We start from the raw sequence: 17,243 nt of genomic DNA, 5'->3' as shown, positions 1-17,243 counted from the left end.
TTGATTTCGCTCAATGGTTCTGCTGCCTGCCTCACAAATGCAAGGACCCGAGTTCAATTCCCAGTACCACAAATATATATATAAGATTTGGCTAGAGCCTAGAATCCTGAGAGATAAGTGGCAAGAAATGAGGTTACAGAGGTTTTTGAGGTGAGTGACTTGTAAGCCATATTATCCTGAGGCAATAAAGTATCATTGCCACTTTAAGCTTTGTCATTTTAATCACTGTGGCTATAGAGTGGAGAATGGATCGGACAGGGTCAACATGGAAGAAAAAGACCCAACTAAAAAAAGAAAACTACAATCCTTAATGAACATAGACACAAAATTCCCTCAATAAGATCCTAGCAAACAGAATGCAACACATCACCAAAAAGATCTGGACAGGGGATTTAGCTCAGTGGTTCAAAAAAAAAATCAAAAAGATCAAACATCAAGACCAAGTAAGTTTCATCCCAGAGTTGCAACATATGCAAATGGTTCAACATATACAAATCAGTAAATGCAATACATCACATAAACAAAAGCAAGGACAAAACCACATAATCATATTAATAAATGCAGAAAAGCCTTTGGACAAAGTCCAACACCCCTTCATGATAAAAACCCTGAAGAAATTAGGTCTAGAAAGAGTACCTAAATTTGATAAAAGCTATTTATGACAAAGCAATGGCCAACATCATACTAAATGAAGAAAAACTGAAAACATTCCCTCTAAAATCAGAAAAGGATGCCCATTATTACCACTTCTACTCAACAAAGTACCTGAAACATTAGCCTGATCAATCAGGAAAGAGAAAGAAATAAAAGGGATCTATATAGGGAAGGCAGAGGTCAAATTATTATTTGCAGATGACATGATCCTCCACATAGAAGACCCAGGAATTCCACCAAAACAACTCTTGGAATTAATGCCCAACCTCAGCAGTGTTTCAAGATACAAAATCAACACACAAAAATCAATAAGGCTTTGGAGCGACCTCTAGACGCATGTCATCAACCTGGCTGTGTTGAGGGCAGGAGAATTGAAGCAAATCTGACTGCCAGAAGCTGGAAAAGGGTGGGACTCAGAATTAGCAGGCGTGATAGAGGAGGGGGAGAAGTGGGGAAATAAACAGGAACAGCAAGGTTTGTACAGGGGGCATATTCAGCAGTCTTCCCTACCTCCTTCCTCCACTTTACAGCATAGAGCATTGGGCATTTACTACCTAACCTCCCCAGAAAAACTTTGAGTGGCTCTTCCCTAAAGAAGCTCAACAACCTTCCTAGAAATACTAAGTGGAATCTTCTTGAGGGCAGGACTCTATCACCAGTTAGGAGACAATTTGGGTTACAGGAGATGTTCTGGCAATGTTTGTTGACCAGCTAATAGATTGACTGAGAGCTAAGGTGTCTAGAATAGATATTGGTACACCTGGAGAACTATCTCCATTATGGCACTTGGGGGCATGGAGAGAACATGCACCCTGCAGCCATTTTCAGTCACATCTTGGTACTTCAGAACCTATCAAGACGGGTGCTTGTCAAATTTTGATGAGAACATTGTTTCAGCTGTGGGTGTTTGCTCAGGATTCATTGCACTTGCTAGAACCTGCATGAGTCAAAACACTGCCCTGCAAAAAGAAAAACACTTCCTCACTCATCACTCACTCACCCCTGGGAAGCCCTGTCTCCCAGTGACACAGAGGTAGAGGTGCCAGTCTCAGGGTAGCTCGTAAACGGTACCGAACCTTCACATGTTTGTCACTACCGTCTTGCCATCAGTTGAAGGTTCTCTTGCTCAATTCAGATAGAAACCATGAAGTGGTAAAAATAGCTCAGCTGATTGCCCTGATGCCACCAGTTGACACCAGTTGATGCTGGATGCCAATGTAGACACCGCTGGCCACTGGTCTCTGCCACTGTTGGTTGGTGCTGTTTGACACCAGCTTGTGCGAGGTGCCACCAGGAGATTCTGCTGGGTGCTGGTCTCTTACTTCATCACTGGCTGCTGGTCTTGGGAGCACTTCAGTCATGTCTTAGTTACTTTTTTTGTTGCTGAGACAAAATACCCAACACCTACAAGTTAAATGAGAATGGATTATTTCAGCTCACAGTCTGTAGAGGTTGCAGTCCATAGGTGGCTGCTCCGAGGTAGGGTGGCATGGGAGAGGGGCATCACAAGACCAGCAGTTCATGGCAGGGTGGGCAGAGGGAAGCAAGTAACAAAGCAACTGTGAGCAAGACTGCCTTTCCCTTTTGTGCCATCCAGGCTAGAATCCTTTGGGCAGCTAGCGTGGTGCTGTCATCCGCGAGCCCACTCACAGAACAAGGTTCGGGAGCTCAGACTGGGAGGGTAAGACGCGGAATCACCAAGCAGACTCCGCGGAGGTTTCTGGAACACTTCCGTTTTTAATAAGTTCAGCCAGCAATTATAAAGTTTTGAAAGAGGGAGCGGCAAAGGAGAAGCAATACATTTGGCTTAACAGGATTGGTTATCAGAGTGTTCTTGGATGGGCGATGGAGGCATCTAACTGAGGGGACAGGTGAGGCCATAGCTGGATATAGGTAAGGCTCAATGCCCGGGAGCGAGAGTGCTCGAGCCTCTAAATGAGACTCTACTAGCATGCTAGGAGACATAGCACTTGACTCGACTAGACTTGTACCTCACTGACAGGGTGAGGAATCTGTCTTTAGTAAATCCGTTCATCCACACCAGAACTATGCTGATTCCAATCAGTGGACTGATTTAGTAACACACACCCTTAATCCCAGCATCACATAACAGCTCTGAAAATCCCTGCCTCAGAGTGCTTGCAGAAGCACCAGACACACTCAGCTATCTCATTTTTTACAAAGGAGCCAACCATCCTCACTGGAGGAAAGATAGCCTCTTTAATAAATGATGTTGGGAAAACTGGATTTCAACTTGTTAAAGATTAAAACTAGATCCTTATCTTTCACCATGCACTAAACTAAAATCCAAATGGATTAAAGATCTAAATTTCAAAACAGAAACACTAAACTTAATGGAAAATAAATTAGGTAGAACTTTCAAAGACATTGGCATAGGAAAAAACTTTATGAACAAATCTTCACCAGCATGAGAACTTGCACAAAGAATCAACAACTGGAATTTCATTGCATTAAAAAGTGTTTGCAGTGCAAGAGAAACAACCACCAGTGCTAAGAGGCAACCTACAATATGGGAAAAAAAATTTACCAGCTACTCCCCAGACAAAGGACTACTATCTAGATATATAAAGAACTCAAAAATTCAGACTCCCCCCAAATACAAAAACCCAGTCCAAAAATGGGCATCTGAAATGAACAGACATTTCTCAGACAAACAAGTAAAAGCAGCAAATAAATACATGAAAAAATGTTCAACATCACTGGTCATTCGAGAGATGCAGATGAAAACAACACTGAGATTCCAACTCACCCCAAAAAAATGGCTGCTATCAAGAAATCAACCAATAACAAATGCTGGTGGGGCTGTGAGGAGAAATTGACCCTTCTCCACTGTTGGTGGGAGTGCAGACTGGTGCAACCACTGTGGAAATCCATCTGGAGGTCCTCAAAAAACTAGGATTAGAGATCCCACTTGACCCAGATATTCCTCTACTGGGTTTCTTTCCAAAAGAATTAAATTAATCATACTACAGTGATACATGTGCTCCCATGTTTAGAGCAGCACAGTCTGCAATAGCTAAATCTTGGAAACAACCCAAATGCCCATCAACTGGAGACTGGATAAAGAAGATGTGGTTTTTCTATAAAATGGAGTACTACTCAGCCATAAAGAATGAGAAACTAGAGACATTTATACTAAACAGATGCACATTGAGGCCATACTCTTAAGTGAAATAAATAGGACACGTATTTACCAAATAGTTTCTCTGGTGTGAAAAACTAAAAGTGTAAATAAGGTTCAAATGGTATAACTGATAGTGTGAAATAGGAAGAAAATGGCAAAAGGGAAGGGAAAAGGAAATAAGGGAAAAGAAAAAATGGAAACAAAGTCTTTGTAAATAAGGAAGGGTGAAGGAGGTAAAGGTAGGGCAAGGAAAAACTAAGAACCAAGATATATAATGTAAAGGTACAAGATCCCAATGATAAATGTAACTGTGCTGTTTGCTTCAAATGTACCAATAAACTTCATGGGGGGAAAAAGCAAAGAAGCCATCATATGGGTTTTATCAGAAGACTTGATTCAAGACTTCCATTGTCACCTGTGAGAAGTTACAGGCTCTTAAAGATATTTCTACTGTAATCAACTCACTTTGTTGTACTCTCTTTTTTCTTGTCTCTCTCCTCTCTCATTTCTGTACCATACCCATACAATATTAGAGAGGTGATAACTTCACAGAGGAAGTATTCCAAAGATCTGTTTATAAGGAAAAGAAAGGGAAATGGGGTCTTCTCTTTGGCACTGCTAGAGTTGTTTGTGGCTTACATTCCATCAACCTAAAATTTTTATAAAACACTAGATAGAAAGCAATCTTCTTCCATCTTCTGCTGTCTCTCTGAGTCACTACCCACCCAGGGCATGGGTATTAATTAAATGATCATAAGTAAACACTGAAAAATAGGAGTGTCTATAAATGGGCTCAAGAGTCAGCCATTATGTTGTTTGAAGACAAGGCAAGATCCACTTTTTGACTTTCTAAATAGGGACTATAACATAAAACCAGAGACATTTAAAGTTGGAAGCATCCTGTGCTCTTCATGAGGAGCCTGTCTTACATCTTCTGAGACACAACTCCTCCTGTAACCCAGCCCACAAACAGTGATTCAGCCTCCCCGTGGACGGTTCCAGGGACAGAGGTGTCTGCTTTAGGAGCACTGCATATTGTTAGACAACATTACTCATCAGAAAGCTCTTCTAAGACCTGGAGCCTCCTTTCTGTCTTTCCTTCCTACCTTCCTTCCTTTCTTCTTTCTTTCTCTCTTTCTTTTTTGTTCCCAGAATCGACCTCAGGACCTTGCACTTGCAAGGCAGGCAGCAGCACCACTGAGCTAAATCCCCAGCCCTGGAGCCTTCTTTCTAGAAAAATTTCAATTCTAGCTTTATTCTCTGGCATTATGCAGAATAAGGAAGTCAAGTTAATGGAACAACATGGGCTCAAAGACATATGTTCCTGAGACATTTGTAAGGAAAGTTAAAACTTTAAGTTGAAAAGGCTTGGGTTAAGGCTTTCGGCTCTCTAAGGCGCATAATCACTAGTTCATCTCTTCTTTCCCTGGATACCTGGCCAGTTCCCTGGAAAAAAGCAGGAAGGACTTTGTTAAAAAGACCAGATGTTCTTAACATCAAGATAAGGAATGTGATGCATTCCGCCCCTCCCGGACCCCTGGCCAGGGCCTGGTTGGGACGTGACTGCAAGCACATTCACCTTTTTCCGCGCCAAAAGTACAGGTAGTTTTACTACCTTTGTCTAGAGAGCTATAAAAACAGCCCACCTAGCCCAGGCTGCTGCTGCTGTCTTACGCCCGGGAATGAGACTTGTAGCCGAAGGGACTGCTGAAGAGACCCGTGCTGTGTTGCGAGTGATGAACCTAATTCCTCCAACATTCCGGTGTTGTTGCCAGAGAGCCTAAGGGTAATTTCCCGGATAGAGTCCCTCTTGCTGTTAGAGGACTCTCTTTCTTTGTCCTCTCCATTCTTACTTTTGTTTTCTGTATGCGCATATCCTTCAATAAACTTTCCCTTTTGTACTTACTTAAGGCTGGTGGACGTTCTTTTAGCGGATCGAGCCAAATTAATTAGGAGACGGTGCACGGCAAAGGGCAATAAATAAAATTTGTCCTTACAACATTTCAATTTTGAATCCTAGCTCTATCATTACAAGGTAATCTATAGGGAAATTGCTCAACAATGAGAGGTTTAACTTTCTTATCTGTTAGCAGAGAATAATAAGTACCTATAAGGACCTAAGATCGCCCATGTAAAGCACCTGACATGTCATGAGAGTTCAATGAACATTAGTTCCTTTCTCTTCCACACCCATTAAAACCATTCAGACATCTAAATGTAGTTATTTATATTTCCCCTAAGTCTTTCTTTCCATTTCAGCCTGAACGTATGCAGTTCTATTCCTTTTTTCTCTCTTAAATTCTTTTATTGGTACATTTTAGGTATACAATACATTTACATTCATCACTGAGAACCTGTACCTTTACATGATGTATCTTGGTTCTTATTTTTCCCCATTCCCCTGCCCTCCCTCCTCCCCCTTCGCCCCTTCCTATTTGCAAAGGCTTTGTTTCTTTTTTCTTTTCTTTTCTTTTTTTTTTTTTTTGGTACCAGGGATTGAACTCGGGTCCTTGCACTTGCAAGGCAGGCCACCGAACTGCTGGGCTAAATCCCTTGCCTTTTTTTTTTTTTTTTTTTGGTACTGGGGATTAAATCCATTTATTTCTTATCTCATATTTTTTCCCTTCCTCTAACTCTCCCACTTTCCCCATCCCTTTGGACCTTTTCTTCCTATTTCACATTATCAATTATTCATTTTAATCTTTATTTACACTTTCAGTTTCTTGTACCAGAGAAAATATTCAGTATTTATACATATGTCCTATTTATTTCACTTAAGTGTATGTCCTCGGTGTGCATCCATTTATCTGTAAATGTCTCTAATTTATCATTCTTTATGGCTGAGTAGTACTTCATTTTATATTTTAAAAACTTTGTTTCTTTATCCAGCCTCCAGTTGATGGGCAATTGGGCAGTTTCAAGCTTTAGCTATTGTAAATTGTGCTACTATGAACATGGGTACACATATATCACTGTGGTATGGTTCTTTTAATTCTTTTTGGGAAGATACCCAGTAGAGGAATATCTGAGTCAAACAGGATCTCTAATCCTACTTTTTTGAGGTATCTCCATATTGAATTCCACAGCAATCTCATGCAGTTTTATTCTTAAGACTGGCCTGTGAGATACAGGATAGAACTATAATTTATTCAACTCTCAATACCCCAGGGCCTGGCATAGTTCTTGAGAAATAGCTGACATTGAGGGGATGTTAACCAATCAGAATTAAGATGGCCCTCATACGCCAATCCCAATTCTCAGTAGAAGTCTTCTCCCCTTTTAGGGAGATGCTAAGAAATTGTACAGAAATGTAAATCATCAGAGCGGCCCCTCCCCCTCCCATGTTCAGTTTTCTCGTGCTTGTCTCGATTGTCTGGAAACTCAGCACAGGTGGCTGCTCGACTGCGGTGCAGCCTTCAGCCTCCGTTCTCTCATTTCATCACCACCACCTCCCCCACCTTTGTTAATCTGGTCTTTGTCTTTACACTCATGTCCATGATCTGTTGTCTATTTCTTACCTCCTTTGAAAAAGAGGCACAAGTGTTTTAAAACATACTCTACTCGTGCCTAAGAAAACAACTGGATCTAATTCTCCTGTTAATTAAATACGCTGTACTCTGAGGGACTCAGATCTACGAGGTAACAGACGCATTTTCCCACTCAGACTCAAGCTCTGTCTTCACCTCAGCCTTTATGCCTCCCTTTCTCCGTTACAGAGAGAACATGGCAATATGGATGCTTGTTTCTGTGCTCCTTGAACCATAAAAATGCCTTTTAAAAGCAGATATTTTTTTCTTTTTTTTTTTTTTCCTTTTTATTGAGGTTATTGGTACAATCTAGGTATACAAATACAGTTACATTCATCATTGGGATTCTGTACCTTTACATACTAGGTCTTGATTCTCATTTTTCCCCTTGTCCCTGCCCTCCCTTCACCCCCTCCTCCCCTCCCCATTTACAAACACTTTATTTCCATTTTTTCAGTTTCTCATATTTTTCCTCTCCCTTATTACCTCTCCCCCACCCTTCCCACTTTCCTTACACCTTTAGCCCTTTACTTCCTATTTCACATTATTAATTGCCTCATTAGGATCCTGTGTACTATTATAGTTTTTCACACCAAAGAAACTATTCGGTATTTCAGTTAAAGAAATCTCTGTATGAACATTAAAAATAGGGAATCCTAAAATAAAACTAAAAAGGAAAGTAAAAGAGAAAAGGCAATGATGTAACATCAAAATAATCCTTAACTCTGGAGATGAAAATGGTCCCTGAACATATTTAAATTGTTTCTCGCTCTTATAGTCTTATCTTATTCTTTTTTCATTATTTAGAGAATACTTTATTAGTTTCTGTAATCAAACCCTCGTAGATATGACCTTACATATTTAGTATGATGTGTTACCCCTGTACACATGGAAAAAAAATAAAATAAAATAAATTAACATTTCTAGACCAATATGATTGTCCATTTCTGTACAATGCCAAGTTAACACAGTAAATTGGGATGGCTTTTTCCAAAGTTGGCAGCACCGTTAAAGTTTCCCAAAATTCAATTTACATATATATGTGTGTGTGTGTGATACATATATATATATATAAAGACTAATAATAGTATGTTATGCATCAATAGCAACAACAGCTTTTCCAGATTCTAAAAGCAGATTTTTTAATAGCACTCATAAGTAGCCAAAGTTCTGCATACCTAGCAAGACTTTTTCCCCCTAACTGTGCCTCTGGGTAAGGAGAATATAGTATTAAAATAGCTAAATTGACTGCTGTCTCTACTTTTGTCAAATGACTAAATGAGGCCTTTATTTTTAAACACATATTAGACACCCATCTTTCATAGCTAGGTCAAATACAGGCCATCCTGCAGGCAGAACCAGATGACTTCTGAGGGCTCTGCCAGTTCTATGATTTGTCAAACAGCAATATAATTGTGTCCTCAGGTTAAAAAGAAAAAAAAAAAAAACACTGTGAAGCCCAGAAGAGGTCTCAAAACTATAACCCGCAAAAGTCAGTAAACAAACAAACAAAAATCCTTATCGTTCCTTTCAATGAGTCAGAAGCTAAGGGTCCAAGCTGCTTAAAAGAAGGAAATAAAAATAAGACAAGCTAGGAGCCAAGAAGGAGGGCCAGGGCTCGTGGTGATGAATCAGGCCATCAGACCCAGAGGGTGTCGCCGTAACTCTGCAATTAGGGCCTCAATAAAAGGTTCCAGCGCCTGCCTCCGGCTCACAGCCGCTGCTGCCCATCCTGTTAGCTCCTGCTCCTGAACGAGGTAAGTGTCACAGACATCTGCTTGAGCACACTCAGGACCTACTGCAGCTTTGCCTCTGGGTGAGTCTGTGTTAAGGGTGCAGAAGGAACACACTCTAAGTCACCTCTATTCGTGACACCCAACTGGGAATGCAGATTCCAAAATGCACTTTCTTTAGGAACGTCTTTGATGGTTTTCTTTTTCTGAAGAAAGCACAAACTGTTTCAATGGCATGGGCATTGAGATGGTTTTAATCAGACTCGAGACTCCGATTTATACTAAAAAGAGCTCATCGAGTCATTTAAATGAGGGGTAAGGGCTGAGGGGTCTGCACTTTGCTGTACCAGTGAGCTCCTTTCTCTTCTCAGCAGAGGGGGTGTGAGACTGAGCCAAGGTGGACCCCGGCGTTAGTTTCATTTATAGGTTTCAATACTTAGGTTTGAGCTTATTCTTCTCTCACCCTCTTCTAGCAATGAACTGTTCTCCAAATGCATGAATATTGCCACTGGCTGCAGGGTAGGGTGAGATGTCTCTCTCACAGTGTGCCTACCTGTTACAGATCTCATCTCACCGCAGGGTCCGGTGTGACACTAAGTCACGCCTGCATTCAGATACAGGAGTCTAAGCCAGCGGGTGATACAAGTGCAGTTGGGGTAGGAGCAGAAAAGACAACCAGCGTCCCTTTCCTGAAGGGCCTGACCTGGGAAATGAACCGCTCCCTCTCTCTCACAGCCGCCCCTGAGTTGGTGAAGATGCCTCGGCTCCTGACAGCCGTCCTCTGCGTAATGGAAGCATTCCACAAATATGCCAGAGAGGATGGGGACCAGGCCACGCTGACCTGCAGGGAACTGAAACGGCTCCTCCGGGGCGAGACTGGGGACTTTCTTCAGGTGAGGCGTTCACAGAGGGGTGCAAATTCTTCCCTACTTGCCACTGCTGCACATTCACGAAAGGTGGGCTTACGTGATCTCTGCCATTTACACTTGGGTGCCAGCCCTCGGCAGTTGCTGACTTTGGGGAGAAAGATTTGTAGTCTTGCTTGCTTAACCCTTGCAGTGACTTAGCTAGTCCCCCAGGGAAAATGAGATTTCCTTTACTGGGACTATTGCTCCAGCAAAGGAGGCTTCTGAGTGGGTGGAATCATAAACCACTATGCATCTAATTACAGTCCACAAGGGGTGTAAGCGCACCTTAGTCATAGCCCTCTGGTGAAAAAGGCACTCAGAGCCAATAAATTTTTACTGATTTGAGAAGTTTCCTACACTCTTGGTGAATGGGATCAAAACAAGAGGATCCTTAGGCTGGGGAGGAATCTCAGAGGCTGAGTACTTGCCTAGCATGAGTAAGCCCCTGGGTTTGACATCTAGCACTGGCAATAAAAAGACTCGGGAGTTATTCATGCAGGACACTTGACCATGAATAAGCTGTTTCTCACTATGCTTTCATGCAGTCTCATGTCATTCATGCTGTGGAGAGACACCTGAACCTTCTGGACACCAACAATGATGGCACCATCAACTTCGATGAATTCGTTCTTGCAATCTTCAGCTTACTGGACCTCTGTTATCTTGACATGAAGTCATTAGTAAATTCAGAACCAAGAGAGGTATCTCAGTCAGAAAAGGCAACGTCAAATGATATGGATCTCCAGGCGATCACAAGAAATGGTCATCAAGTGGGAGGAACTCTGCCAACTCAAGAAAAGGTGTTGTTTCCTTCCGGAATAGCATCATCATCCAAGCTCAGCTGGGATGGAGAAAGTCAGGCCACTGGACACAAAAAAGTGCACTCGCAGGAGGGCAGCAAGACTCATAACCTGCCGAGAGGAGCACGGAAGCCCAGGGGCCCGAAGAGCCAACACCTGCAAGGAGATGAACAGAGCCAAGAAGTCGCCCAAGATGCACCGGCCATGGAAGACGACAGAGCCCAAATTAAGACAAATAAACCATCAGCAGGATCAGAGCAGACTAGCAGTCCTACCAAGCAGGTCCCCAGAGAGGGCGCTAAACCAGTCAGAAGGGAAAGCGGTAATGAGACAAGTGACCAATTTGAAGAACAGGAAGAGAACTTGAAACTAAAACAAGACCCAACACAGGGACTTCCGGATCAGGAGGCCGTACCAGGAAAGAGTATTGAAAACCTCTCTGAAGCACAAGAACCACACCTGCAAGGTGACAATGAACCCAGGTCAGAGCACCTCCTAGAACCAGCTGCTGCCGGGAAACCATCTCAGACACAAAAATCAGCTAATCCCGAGGATGGCCAAAGAACATTGGAGACTCCAGAACCAGGAAAGGATGTCGACAGGACATCAACTGAGACTACAGGTAGCGATGAACCTGAGGATTATGGGAGAACATCTGAGACCCAAGAGTCACCAGCACAGGAAAGAGAACATGAAATAAAGGACCCACAAGTCTCAGGTGGTAGTGAAGATGTTTCAGAAACACCTGGTATTCGAGCTGAAAGGAAAGAGAGTAGAGGCCTTCAGGCATGTGGACCAGCACCGCAGAAAGAATATGAGAAGAAAACTCAGCCTCCAGTCCCAGAAACCCACACGCAGCACGGGACGTATCAGGAGCTCCAAAGATCATCAAAAGAAGGAGATTCTGACACACCGGATCTGAGCACAGAAAAAAGAAATCAGAATCGCCCTGAAACTGAAGGCACCTCATTCCCAGGGGAAGAGATGAGACACCCTGAGGAGGACACAGCACCAGCATTTGTGGACAGCAAAAATGGCCCTGCAGCCAAAGGGACACCAAGAGCCAGAGAAAGGGCCCAAGACTCCACTTCACTTGAGAGGCAATCTGAAGGAGACTATAGCAGGACCACCAAGCCTTGTGACAAGCCAATTGGAGAGGAAGGTGGCTCCCAGGGGGAGGATCCTGAGGCCCCCGATGCACAGAATTGCAAGGGGTCTCGCACAACTCCCAGTAGCCTGTCTCCAGGGGAAGGTGATAGCAACTCAGAGACAGGTGAACTACATATGCAAGGGAATTCCAAGAGTCAAGCGCACCCACACAGAAGGTCTGTGCAAGAAAGTCACCATCATAACCCAGATCTCCAGAAGTGTGGAGCACCAGGTGAGAACAGGGCACAGAAAGCCGTGGTGCTGTTAGTCAGAGAAGAAAAGACACATCTCCGAGAGGAACAGGAAGAGCCTGCGGGAGTGGACCTCAAGAGTCACAGCACAGGGACCAAGAGCCCAGATGCAGCTGCGGAGCCCAGTAGAACCCCAGAGGTACAGAAGTCCACAAGAAAAGGCAAAAGCAGAAAGTCTCTGGAGGCAGGTGGCCTGGATACCAACTGCACTGTAACACAGCTCTGTGAAAAGGGGGACAGCAGAAAAGAGTTAAAGACCCAGGGCCCAGTGACCAAAGAAGAGGAAGATAGAGCACCAGAGAGCCAGGAAATTCCCTTTAAAAGTCCAGGTGAGGACAATCCGGCCTTCCACAAAACACACCTGGATGCAGAGGAACCAGCAACTTTGGAAGAAGAGAATGAAAGTCCCTGTAAGCCAGCAGGAAAAAGTGATAAGCAACAAAGTCAGACCAAGAAAAGGTATGATCCTTCAGTCCCCCTGCCCGGCCCTGAAGAAAGGATGCAGAGAAACCAGAAGCCCTGTTCTGTGCAGAGGGATGTGATCCAATCCAGTGCACTACACCAGAGCCTGCAAAAGAAGATACAGCAGGCCAGGCACGGTGGCTCAAGCCTGTGACCCCAGCAACTCGGGAGCCTGAGGCAAAAGGATCGCAAGTTCGAGTCCAGCCTGGGCAACTTAGCAAGATCCTGCCTCAAAACAAAAAAATTTAAAGGGATGGGGTGAAGCTCAGAAGGAAAATGGTTTCCTAGCATGTGCAAAGAAGAAGAAGGAGGAGGAGGAGAAGGAAGGAAGAAGGAGGGGTACATAATACAGCAGCAAACAAACATAAAAACAAGCTCAGAAGTCCAGGAAACATTCCCAGTAAGACCTGTATCTATTTCAAAAACAGCCAAGAAGTACACCAGGGAATTTTTACTTGATGAAGAGGACCCCGCAGATCCACAGAATATATCAGCTTCCCAAGCCCTGGAAACAATCAGGGTTCTCCCTCAGAGAGAGAGAAACCAGCACCACAAATAGAGGTGAGCACTCCAAAGTAAGGAGAAATAACAAGGAACTGCACAGATCTCACTTTGACCAAGACTTCTTCCCTCCAGTTACCTGCAATATTTATATGTGCACATTCAGATAATCCTTTATTAATAATCCTAAATTTCTACAAAAGCAAATGATAAAGTTTTTAGCCATGGGATCCACCACCAGTTTGACCAAACAAATAACCATCGGTAAGAACCCTACAATATAATTAATGCTGTTTCCAAGTGCCAAAATGAACTTTCGTGTGAAATAATTTACCTATCACGAAAAATAGAAAAATCCCTTCCATATCTTTAGCAAGTACCAGTTTCCTCAACTAGCTCATTGACTTTTCAAAATGTAGCCATAGAAAGTTATGAGACTTTGCAATATTCCCTTACCATAAAATGCTAACTCATAAACTATTTAGTTTTCATGATATTTCCTAGGAGGACTTTGAGTGTATCCTAAAATTTTACCCCTTAAAATAATTTGATCTATATATTTCGAGTTTTTAAATTACCTATTCTGTTGCTTCAAAAATACTGTGATAAATGTGCTAATTTGTTTCATTTGTAGTGCTAGCTTCTCTTAGATCACTAAAAAGAAAGCTTTGTGCTAATATCTGTTCCTTCTGTGTAAGGATCTTTTTGTCAATGTCTTGTGCTCTGAGTAACTACTTCAAAGATAACGATATACAATGTATTAAATATTGCTATTCTCTTATTATTTTGTTGTGAATTTTTGCTCTGTTTCATAAAATTTTAAAAATTCAGATATGACTACAAGGTAATTATGGTCTTCTTGCACCTGATTAATATAAATTCATGACTTATTTGATCAAGTATGGTTGAATCTATGCCTGTAATTGATTCATCGATTTATCCATTCAACAAACTTTTATTAAACACCACTCCTTACAGATCCTGTCTTCTGACTCAAATAAGCTAGCAGAATAATTTAAGTGGTGGTTCCCATGGCTGAAATAAAAAATCTAAAGTATGCACAATTCCATAAGAAGCTTTCCTAAGTAACCAGTCATCTAATGAGTCTCCTAACATTTGACCATATGGTTTACTGGGGTTTTTGAATTAAAAGTGATAAATAACCTGATGGTCAATTTCTTTTGTTGATTCGTTTTCTTTACTCTGATGAAGATGTGCCTTGGAGACATTGATTCAAAACAAAAACAACCTTAGTTATTTGTGGTTTTTTAAAAGACTAAGTAAAGAGTGGTGTCTTAGAGCTTAGTAAGGACCACAGTTATCTTAGTAGCCCAGTACCCACCCTCCCTTTTCATTCTGCCACATCTGGCTCAATATTCATCCACTTCAATTTCTATCTCTTCCATAACCTCAACTCTGAGCATACACCTTCTCCCTAAAACATTTTCAGCAATTCTCATTCTACCTTCCAATCTAAATGAATATTTCTACCTAAAAACAACAACAAAGAAATTCTTATCTTAAATAATCAAGAGATCGGAGACAATTCACAAAAAAAGAAAAATACATACTCGAGCATAAACTAATCAGCCATTTTGGCAAGCAACTCTGCAAATTAATCTAAGCCAAAAAGTCTACATTTCATTAATAATTAAATCACGAAAGAATCTATACTGACAGCCAGTGAGCATATTGCTAGAGCTCGTGTCTGCACTGTCCCCCAAAGGCCCGTGTGTTAAAGGTTGGTCCCCTTTGTAGAGGTATTGGGAAGTGGCAGAACCTTCAAGGGGTGGGGCCTAGTGGGAAGTCTTAGATCATGTGGACATGGCCTTGAAGGGGGTTATGGGACTGCGGTCTCTTCCTTTTTTTTTTTTTCTTCTTTGTTTTGTTTTGTTTTACTTGGGGGATTGTTTGTTTTTGATTTGTTTTGTTTTGCTTTGTTTTTATACTGGGGATCGAACTCAAGCTCTCGCAACTGCCAGGCAGGCGCTGTGCTGCTGAGCTGAATCCCCAGCCCTTCTCTTTTTTCTTACTGTACTTCCCAGACGCCATCTAGTGGGCCCTTTGCTCAGCCGTGCACTCTCACCATGATACACAGCCTCAGCACAGGCCCAAAAGCACCATGGCCAAATCCAGCGGACTGAAACTTCCAAAATTGTGAGCCAAAATAAACGTTTCCCCTATAAATTGATTCATCTCAGGCATTTGTTACAATAGAGAAAACTGGCTGACACACATGTGAAAAGCTTCAAGAAATGCCATTTACAAACTGGTAAAATGTATTTACTTGTTTCTAATAGCCACACAAGTTTAAGAGTGTGAGGAAACAGGAACCCTGAAATACAGTTGATAGGAGTATAAATCAGTGCAATCTTCCAGGAAGGCAATTTAGTAATATGCATCAAAAAAGATTTCAAATGTTTTCAGATAGTGTTATGGGGAAATAATCAGGGATGTGTATTAAAATTCATCTACAAAAAGTCATAGCTTATTAAAAATACCAAACCAGAAGAAACCTAAATGTCCATCATTAATGAGTTTATTGGTACACTTTAGGTATACAGTACAGTTACATTCAGCATTGGGCTCTTGTACCTTTACATGACAGGTCTTGGGGGCTGGGGATTTAGCTCAGTGGTTTCACAGCCTGCCTTGTAAATGCAAGGTCCTGAGTTCAATCCCCAGTACCAAAAAGAAAAAAAAAAAAACACCAACATGTCAGGTCTTGGTTCTCATTTTTTCCCCATACCCCTGCCCTCCCTTCACCCTCTCCTCCTTTCCCTATTTACAAATACATTATTTCCATTTTTTCATTTTCTCATAATTTTTATTTTCCCTTATTTCCTTACTCTACCTTTCCCACTTCCCCTACACCTTTAGCCTTTTTCTTCCCATTTCACATTGTCAATTATACCACTAGGATCTTATGTACACTTATAGTTTTTCACATCAGAGAAACTATTTGGTATTTATACATGTGTGACTTATTTATTTCACTTAAGAGTATATCATCAGTATGCATCCATTTTCCTATGAATGACTCTAATTTCTCATTCTTTATGGCTGAGTAGTATTCCATTTTATAGAAAAACCACATCATCTTAATCCAGTCTCCGGTAGATGGGGTTAGTAACATTCTTACTTCCATCCCCATGACATGGCTCCTGTGACTCACCCTCCCTGAAATGCTTTTCCCTTCCTCTCTACTTCCTCAATTATAACTGTTCTACTTCTCTAGGAAGTTCAGCCAGGTCATTTAACTATCATGTTATTCATAGTCTTCCCCACCCAAATTAATACTTACTGGCTAATATTACTAATTGTTCTCCACATACTAATTGTTCTCTGAATGTTATTTCCCCAACTGAGTAAATTATAAGCCACTGGAAAGAAGGGAGAGTTTTAATCCTCTAATGCCCAAGTATCCTTGGGCAAGTTACTCAACTTCTCTGACTGTAGTATCTGCCTGTGTGAATTGCCATCTAATTCACAAGACTATGGTGAAGAATTAAAAAAAAATAGAAGTAGAATCCAGAATATCCAGAGAATGTCTATAAGTCAATGAATAAAACAGAACCTAATCTCTTTTGTAAAATAAGTAAAAAGCATAAAAAGTATATCCAAAAGCCAGTGAAAGTATATCCAGCCCCATTAGCTGTCAGATAAACGCCAATGAAACCACAGGGAGGACTACTCACACCTATTGAGTATCTGAAGTTACAGAGTGACAGTATACAAAGGTGGGCCTAGATGAAGAGAACTAGAACCCTCATTCACAATTCCCAACAGAAAGATGAACTGACGTAGTCATCACTGAGGAGAACTGTAGGGCAATATCTACCATTGCTGAACATATGCAAACGCGATGCCTAAGTAATTCGGCCCTGGTATGTGACCCAAGAGAGATGTACCGAGAATCACATTCAAAGACATTCACACCAGAGCTGGACGTGGTGGTACATGCCTGTAATCCCAGCACTCAGGTGGCTGAGGCAGGAGGATCGCTGTGAGTTCAAGACCAGCCTGGGCTACATAGTGAGTTCCAGGTCAGTCTCAACTACATAGTGAGACCCTGTCTCAAAAAAACAAAAAAAAAAAGAAGAAGAAGAAGGA

General features: G+C 41.9%; 2 protein-coding genes across 2 annotated transcripts in view; one reads left to right on the top strand and one right to left on the bottom strand.

Annotated features, from left to right (window-relative positions):
- The window catches only part of LOC104863342 (late cornified envelope protein 5A-like), a 343,203-nt gene that overhangs the window by 283,395 nt on the left and 42,565 nt on the right, over window positions 1-17,243 (bottom strand). The window lies entirely within an intron of this gene.
- Tchhl1 (trichohyalin like 1) lies at window positions 9,815-12,783 on the top strand. The gene is made up of 2 exons (XM_010616553.1): window positions 9,815-9,952; window positions 10,513-12,783. Exons 1-2 carry the CDS (start codon window positions 9,815-9,817, stop codon window positions 12,781-12,783), a joined length of 2,409 nt encoding a protein of 802 aa, XP_010614855.1.

Source organism: Fukomys damarensis, unplaced genomic scaffold (assembly GCF_012274545.1).
Source record: "Fukomys damarensis isolate Sample0158 unplaced genomic scaffold, DMR_v1.0_HiC HiC_scaffold_33, whole genome shotgun sequence".
In the NCBI taxonomy this organism is placed as follows: Eukaryota; Metazoa; Chordata; class Mammalia; order Rodentia; family Bathyergidae; genus Fukomys; species Fukomys damarensis.
Note: the sequence above shows the minus strand (reverse complement) of the source record. Positions and strands in the feature narration are given on the sequence as shown.

Bases quoted from the DNA above. Each gene is read 5' to 3' on its own strand.
- Tchhl1 (XM_010616553.1), top strand. From the start codon at position 9,815: ATGCCTCGGCTCCTGACAGCCGTCCTCTGCGTAATGGAAGCATTCCAC. The intron at 9,953-10,512 runs GTGAGGCGTTCA...GCTTTCATGCAG, and splicing joins AGACTGGGGACTTTCTTCAG to TCTCATGTCATTCATGCTGT.